We start from the raw sequence: 8,319 nt of genomic DNA, 5'->3' as shown, positions 1-8,319 counted from the left end.
TCCACGGCTAGCCAAAGATTAGTTGCCCAGTTCCCATACGCAACATCACATACCTGTAAGCAATATCCCATAAACAACATTTGCCTTTATTTCTTTTACCTCCGAATTTTAGCTAACTTGCCCAAAACAGGATTGAAATATTTGTTCTCCCAACACCAATTAGCAGACCTGACAAATGACCATCTCTATAAACATTAAATTTTTCAATGGTTGAAACTAATAATCATTACAAAAACTAAAGAAGGACCTATTTCTAGGGGTGTACATATAATTGGTGCTAATTATTGAATGTAAAGGGTAATTAAAAATGGCAGAAAAAACCTTCCTTATAAATGGATGCTCATAAACTTTAAATGAATTTCCAACCAATTTCCAAAATCCTTAGTCACGTCTACAGATGACATTATAGCCTTCAATAAATGCTTCCCACGGAGCCCTTTGCTTCCAAAGAATGTAGTAATCTGGACTGGTCTCATAAATGACGCTTCTCCTGACATCCAAACCAGAAGCCCTCAGAAGTAGATTCTAGCATCGCTACAGCATTTGTTGATAAGAACTGTTTCCAAAGACACTACTGATTTCACATATGAAACTCTCATTAAAGCTGGGAAAGTGGGTAAGGAGTGGTCCAGTGTGAACTTAGCCAGAGTTTGCAGTTCAGGGGAACGTAGGGGGAAGGAGGCACACAACAGTTGGGAGGAAACATTTTCATCAGTGACGAGAAACATATGGTTTATGCAAATTCTAAAAATCAACTCAGCACAGGAAGGCCCTCAAATTTCAGAGAAATTTCAGAGAAACAGACAAGCCCATTGCATAGTTGTCAAAATGGCCTTGAAGCTATGTGTACCCACTGCCAGAACATCTGGCCAATTCAGTGAATTCCATCAGTCACACCGCTTGTTTGGTCTTCAGTGCACCAAAAAACGAACTGAAATTCTCATTGTTCAACCCATCACTTTGGCACTGTGTCAACAAAGTCTGATTGAAGGTTGTGGGAATTGTGGATCTGAGAATCTAGAAAATCAAGCATTTGAAAATGGTTTTGGATCTTTGGATGTTTCTTGACGGACATAAGGAAACCTATTACTGTTTGTAAACTCCACAGATCACACAGTGCACCTTCCTGATCAACAAGGTAGGATTTTTTTTTTTTTGGTAAAAAATAACTGAGAAAAACAGGTGACTTCTAATTAATTACTGTCTAGAGCTGGCCTCTATTCCCTAGTTTCTATATAATAATAGGCTCTGTCAACGGATACACAGTATACTTGTATGATGTCACCTATCCTATGTCTTTGCTGAGAAGTATGAATTCAAGTCTTTGGAAAACATAAAGACAACTTATTTGAATTAAGAGAACGCTTGTTCCTTGTCCCTTTAAATAATTCCGTGTCTCCACCTTTGCCATGGCCAGGAACACTAACCCCATCTTCTGTGGGGACCAGCTCTGCTCAGGAAGCAGACTAGCTTACTTGAAGATTTCAGACAGGTGACCAGCTCACCTATATATTTTCTTCACCTTCACTGTTTAGCTAGTAATCATTTAAAGTCAATCGTAGTTTTTTCTTTTTATAATATTCTGAAAATCTGTTGTAGGCTTCATAGATGCCCCAAACAGCCCTGAAATGGATTTCTATTTGGGAACTGTGGTAGTAGGTTAAGGTTTACGATGTGTAAAGTCTGACAGAATGACATGCTTTGGACTCTAAAATGATGTTAACAGGACATTCACAATTGGAACTCTTGAGAGGACCGGCTGCTACAGTGGAAAGATTCTGTCCACTACTCCCCAGACCCATCCTGGGAATTCTTACTGAAGACTTCATCCTGGGAAGCCTGGTGATCGATCCCTTCATAAAATGAACCGCCATTGTGCAGGAAAGTTCCCACGGCTCGCCCCTGCCGGGCATGGCCCACGGCATCGCTGAACACCTTGTTGATTTGTTCCTCTGAGGGCATCCACCAGTCAGGGTTGGAGGTACAGTGCATCCTAATGAATTCTGTGGGAATACACACAATAAAAAAAGAGAGAAAAAACAGCTGGTTTTTGCAGAAAGGGGTAGGAGAGGCTGCTTAAACTTGAACAGAAGCTCTGTAAAAAAAGCTTTATGGGAAATCCAATGCAATGCCATGATGATGTCACTCATTAGACCCAACTTACTCCATATACATTTTCTACTCACGTGCAAAAGTAAAAGTCACGCAAGTGAGAGCAACATTTGCTACTGAAACGAAAGGTACACTTGATTTGTAAGACATGGTAGGCGCCATGCTTGGTGAAAGTTACAGAGTACATTTCAAAACCTCTGTTGTTACTGCCTCCCATTTTTAGAATGTTAATCGTCTCCAGAATCAGAGCAAATGTCATTAGCAAGGTAGTCTTCAACCAGCTACTGGCTGGTAGGTGAAGGGCAATAAAATAAACTCTCAATGAGTAAGCAACTTCCTAAAGTTTAGTTCAGAAGAGATTTCCACATTCTTAAAATGTTATATGCTAGGCTACACTTATATCTCTATTTCTGGTGTCTATACATGCACTGACAAATATTTTTAAAATGAGATTTCCTCTACATATTTAATTTCACCGGGAAGCAATTAGCATACCTGGAAGAGTGAATATACAAAAAATAACTAAGACTCCAATGAAACAAACTGGGCCTCCTTTGGATTGAGCCCATATTTTCCCTTTCTCTGTTTTCTTAGGGGGTTAGGGCACATACATAATTGCTATGTAGCTATTTTCATATGAAGAGTTGTAAAATAAAGTGAGCGTTTTGGGAAACGTTCTAAGTCAAACAGCATTTTTTGTGCATAGCTGACAGCAAGTTCAGGATGACTGCCATTTACACACCATTTCCTCTCTAGCAGCGCTCCCTGTCCGAGACAATCATTAATAGTTCTGATGACAGGACTGGATTTGTCTGAAACTTCTTGTAAAATTCTGCCTCTACCTACCCTTATGAGAACCTAATGCTTTTAAGTACCTGGACCAGAAAAATCTCAGGAACCGAACTGTCCCCATCTCAGGAGAATCTAGCTCAGCAGAGATGCACGGAGTTAGTTGGCACCCCTTTCCATTTCGTGCCTGTCGTGAGAGACTCACTCGCCTCACCTCAGTCCCCGCTCTAGCGGCCTTCCTTGGGGGAAAGAATTGTTTGTCACCTCCTCAACCTGCAAAATTTCCAGGAACCAGATGGCTTATTCTGGGGTGCAGGCCTGGGAAACAAGGAAGGATAATCCTCAAACCTTGGTCATGGTCATTATGATGCTGGGCAGAGAGAAAAGAGATATTCTGGGACCTCAATGGCTCAAAAATTTAGTCCACTTTCTGTTCTTCTCCCTGTGGTTGCAGCTATTCAGTTGTCCTCCAATCATCTCCAGCCAGACTGTGAGCTACAGAAGCCAGGGATTCTAGTTTCTATTCCTCTTCTGTCCTCTTCCAGTTCCTACTGTATTCACTAAGTATTCAGTGACTGTTTAAGAAGTTCCCCTATCTCTGTTCAGATCCCCAACTCTCATATGAACACAAGGAAAGGAAAGACTCACAGGATCAGCGAGAGGAAATAAAAGCTAATGGATGAGGACACTGCAGCCATGCCACTCTGAGAATGTGCGGCTCTGTGACACCTCCCACCCCCGCCGCCTCAGCAGTGCCCAGTGCAGTGACAGGAAGGTCCTTAACACCGTGGCAGACTATTAAAAGCCCAAAGCAGAGCTCTTTCTGTTACACAGATATGAAGCATCTTCACAGGCCTTCTTCCCTCTAAGGTTAAACCACTTTCAGATTTGATTTCCTTCCCAGAAGCCCCCTGCTTTCCACCACTATGGTGTCCCATGGTCTGAGGCTTCCCTGGGCGCTGTAATCTTGCTCACCACAATGAGGACGTCTAACCCAGGAGTTGCCAGGCTTAAACCTTTAGGAAGGGAATCCCATGTAGGTCCCAGGATTTCAACCTTTGGGACAGACATGCAAACGCTCTAACCAGCTCCCCTGGACACAGACAATCACCGTTTCTTGCCTATGTAGTCTTCACCCAAGGGTTGGGTGGAACCCAGAGAGGCATGAGCTGGAGAAAGCAGATCCTGGTGAGGCAGCCTGGACTGCATCAGTGGCAGGGGGTCTGGAAGCATTTTCAGGGCGGCAGCACTGCTGCTCTGGGATGTATGTTAATCCCTGAGTTTTACCGACTTGCTACGTAACATGTGAAATGTTTAGTAAAAATTTCCGGAAAGGGATACCACTGAGGCCCATCATCCTGATTCCCTTACAAGCCTGAGGGCAACTTCCAGCGCACATCCTGAGCGTCCTTTCAGGGGATTCCCCAAACTCACCACTGCCTCTTCTGATGATGTTGGAAAATAAGGAACACTATGACTAAGTGACTCAGACAGATCCTGGAATTTTCTATCACACCCAGTCATTCTGAGTAAGTGAAAATTTTCGGACTGGCCAACAGGGGGTGTTCTGGAGCCCCTGGGACTAGTTAGTACTGGTGTTTTGTTCCAGGTGGTTTTCCTATGGGCCACCTGCGTCAGGGGCACCTGGGGTGGTTGTGAGGTGCAGCAATGCACGTCTCCCTGTCCCTGCCCCAGACCTGCTGAATCAGCTCAGAGTGGGCCTGGGAGTCTCGGCTGCTAACAAATACTACGTATGTATCTTGGGTAGCCCGGGGGAGTGTAGGAGTGAGTGTCCTGTCCCACAACCAAGGCCTGATCAGTGATCATGTTTCTCAGTGACTTCCTTGCCAGGAAATATTTTCATCCCTGTCCAGAGCAAATCATTATTAGGTCTTTCCAACCAATAAAATTACTACCGAACTATATAGGTTAATATTTGAGCTTTTTGACATGAATTTTTCAAGTGTAAGCGGTGTGTGTTGGCGCTGTAATGTGTCTACTTGTTTGTCTGTCTTTACCTGCACCTATTGAATCAACTGTGGACCTCTTGATTCTCCCCCCACACCCTCTGCCTCGTATACCAAGTGGATCAGCTGCAACATAATCAGCTGTTAATACTGATGAAATGGTATTATCTAAGCAGTATTTTTCATACAAAAGCCCTTTTTAAAAAAAAAAAATTGAAGGAAGGTTGACTGGGCAAAGACTACTCCAGACACTAAGGAAAAATTAACTCTAGAGAAATTTAAGGAATTAGGGGCAAGTACTCCTCAGAAGGCAGCTAGGTGAAATGGGGGAAGGGGTGGGCCACAGGCTGCACGTGGAAATGGGCTGTATCATTTTACTAATTTGAAAAACATACGACATCTTCCCTTCCTCTGTGCATTTCCCAACGCTCCAGTTTTGCTGGAGGTAGCCTTCTCTGGCAGCAAAGAAAATCTGGGTTTGAAGCGTGAAACATGAGATGCTATGCAATGCTTATGTGTGCCATTCAGTGACAACACCAAGGCTAAAAAGCAAAGGGAGATTTTTCTGAAGAACTTCATGATCCCAAATAGATGGGCCACCTGAACCCTACACGGTCTCAGTGGACAAAAACCCCAAATACAGTAAAGGCTGAACACTTGCACGGGGGAGCCACAGCCAATGCGGTGAAATGAGATCACAGATGGTGACACTGAGCGGAAGGATGCAGTACCTCGGAGGCATGTTACTTTAACTGGATCCAGAGGGCGTCTTTCAGGACCTGTCTCTCCTGACTGCACTGACCTTTTCCTTTTCCCAAGGCCGCATGAGTACTTAAGCTCATCGGTTGTGAAAACAAATCTGATGAGGTATCGAAGGAGCCGTCGCCCATCTTTCTTTGAAGAGTTTACAGCCTCGTCCCACTGTTTGCTCGTTATGTAGACAGGATAGTTGTTCAACAGCTGCTTGCTTCCCTGGAAAAGTGAAATATTTTCTCATTACCTACTTAGCCAGCCAGCCAGCCAGCCAGCCGCCGAGGCCATCTCCATTTCAAAGGCAAACATGCTTTCTAACCAAGTGGCTAATGCTGACAATAAACCAGGGATTGAAGAGCACAAGTAATTGCTCACACTCGGAATGGGCCCGGTTCAAATTACATTTGCATTTTCTGTAACAAGAGCCAATGAGGTATAATGAACACCTTTGAAAGAGGTGCTATTTATAACTTGCATTTTAACAGGTAGGTTAAAAGGTGTCAAGATCCAATGACAGGGAACAATATTTAAATATAACCCGGAACTTTCTTTTTCAATCTATTAAAATATGCAGAAATGACTTTGAAGAGTGTGATCAAACAGGTCTCTGCACCCTTTGGTTGGCAGTTAAGTACTCTGAGAAATGGCGCTGGTGGTCTGTTTTCCTTAAGGTATGATTTGTGTTTACGGACCTAACGTCCGATAGCCATTGCTCACATTACAGTGGAAACAACATTAAAAAGTAAATTTAAAAAAGGGAGAATTGCGAAAACTGAAAAAAAATCATTAATGATAATAATGCAAAACAGGTTTCTTCAAATTACAGCTTCTTCAAATGCCACTATGTCAACTGAAAATTTTTCTTACCTTTTCACCTTCATAATTTATGTCTGCTATAAAATTCCCTGGCTCAATAGCTGCAGTGGGACTAATTATGGGAATTTCTGTAACATTTATAAGTTGTGTTTAGTCAATGGCACCTGTATAACCATTACTTTAGTTCTGGTTGTCCATAAAATTCTACAGTCCAGGACAAATTAATTAACCCATGATCTCTGTTTTAATGTACTCCTTCCCCAGTAATTAAGGGGTACAAAATAAAGGAAAACACATTCAGTTTTTACAAGTCTGCAAATTTACTACACGTTATAAATTTGGGTCTGAAAGGGTTTTATTTCAAAGTGTTCTGTTCAGTTAAACACTGAGAAGGGTAAATGGCACAGGAGCCAACAGGAAGGAGGCAGCCAGATTTGGCTCTGGCTCTGTCACCGAATTATACCCTTTAAGAAAGGCCTTTTAACGGTGTATGGTTTGTGACTGAATTTAGAGTCAGCTTGGGTTTGAACTGAATCTTGGTTCTGAGTCTTATTTGTTGTGTTTCTTTCTTTCTTTTAAAATTAGTTTCAGGTGTACAAAACAATGTAATAGTTAGACATTTCACCCCTCACAAAGTGATAACCTCCCTCCCCCAATCGATTACCCCTCTGACACTGTATATAGCTGTGACAATTCCATTGACTCTATTCCCTACAATGTGCTTCATATCCTGTGACTATACATGTATTAAATTGTAGTTAACATTCATTATTGTTCAGCTTCAGCTTCAGGTGTACAGTGCAGTGATCAGGCATCTACATCATCCTGAGGTGGTCTCCCTAATAAGACAAGTGTCTGACACCCTACAAAATTTTTACAACATTATTGATTACATTCCCCAAACTGTCTTTTGTATCCCTGTGGCAATCTTGTGGTTACCAATTTGTGCTTTCTAATCCCCTCACCTTCTCCCTCATCCCATCCTCCTCCCATCGAGCAACCCTCACTTTTTCTCTGTATCTCTGAGACTATTTCTGTTTAGTTTGCTCATTTATTCAGTTCTTTAGATTCCACATTGTGTTTCTTGAGCAAGTTATTACTTCAACTTGTTGGACTCAAGTTCCCTGTTTGTAAATGGAAAGAACTAAATTATCATGGGTTTAAGATACAAGTATTGCGAGCACAAACCATCTCTGTGTACTATAGATAATCAAATGATCAGCAGGAGCCCAGATGTCTGACAGGGTCCCTCAACGCAGGCAGTGGCCGGAAGTAAGAGATGGAGGGATGACTCGCGTGTGACCCAGCAGATGGAGAAGCGAGCATAAGATATGGAATCAAGGGGTCAGGCAAACAATTCAGTGAGTCGGGGTGTTTGTGGGAGACTGAGGAGTCAAGATGATTCCCAGGTGAAATGGTGGCGCCCTTCACAAAGATAAGGAACAGAGGGTTTGGCTGGGAGAAGGAGGAGGAAGAGAGCAAGGGACAGAATTCCACTGGTTGCCGTGCACAAGGTGGGAAGGGGTTGCACGGGTTCTCATTAGTTGAGTCCTCGGCCCTCAGGGCGGCCGGTGGGGGCTGGGGCATGGTGGGATCCAGGGCTGGTTGCCTCCGACGGTGAACTGTGTCAAAATATTTCTGTGGAAGAACCTTACTAATTCCAGTTTGTAGGTCTGCGGTGAGGAGTCCACCAATCTCCCCACCTGAACATAATCCCGTAAGGACTGGGATTATCATCTGCTTTATTCAATGTCCTACTCCCAGGACTGAAAACAGCCTGACACATAGCAGGTGCAATACACATCTGTCAAATGACTGATGCCGTAAACACCATGTGACTGGCACAAAGCAGACACTCAACAATGGTGCTACAACCAAGAGT

General features: G+C 43.1%; 1 protein-coding gene across 2 annotated transcripts in view; it reads right to left on the bottom strand.

Annotated features, from left to right (window-relative positions):
- Window positions 1–1,157: 1,157 nt before the first annotated feature.
- BEND4 (BEN domain containing 4) overlaps window positions 1,158–8,319 on the bottom strand; it is a 30,218-nt gene continuing 23,056 nt past the window's right edge. Inside the window, exons 4-5 of one of the 2 annotated variants that reach the window (XM_081057009.1) lie at window positions 5,671–5,840; window positions 1,158–2,003 (exon numbers count right to left, since the gene is read on the bottom strand). In XM_081057009.1, the coding sequence (XP_080913135.1) occupies window positions 1,994–2,003; window positions 5,671–5,840 (180 nt within the window). In that variant the 3' untranslated portion in view covers window positions 1,158–1,993. Of the gene's footprint in view, window positions 2,004–5,599; window positions 5,841–8,319 lie in introns of both variants that reach the window. The other variant, XM_081057008.1, reaches the window with a different exon arrangement.

Source organism: Rhinolophus hipposideros (assembly GCF_964194185.1).
Source record: "Rhinolophus hipposideros genome assembly, chromosome: 1".
Classification (NCBI taxonomy): domain Eukaryota; kingdom Metazoa; phylum Chordata; class Mammalia; order Chiroptera; family Rhinolophidae; genus Rhinolophus; species Rhinolophus hipposideros.
This window is presented reverse-complemented; position numbering and strand designations above follow the sequence as displayed.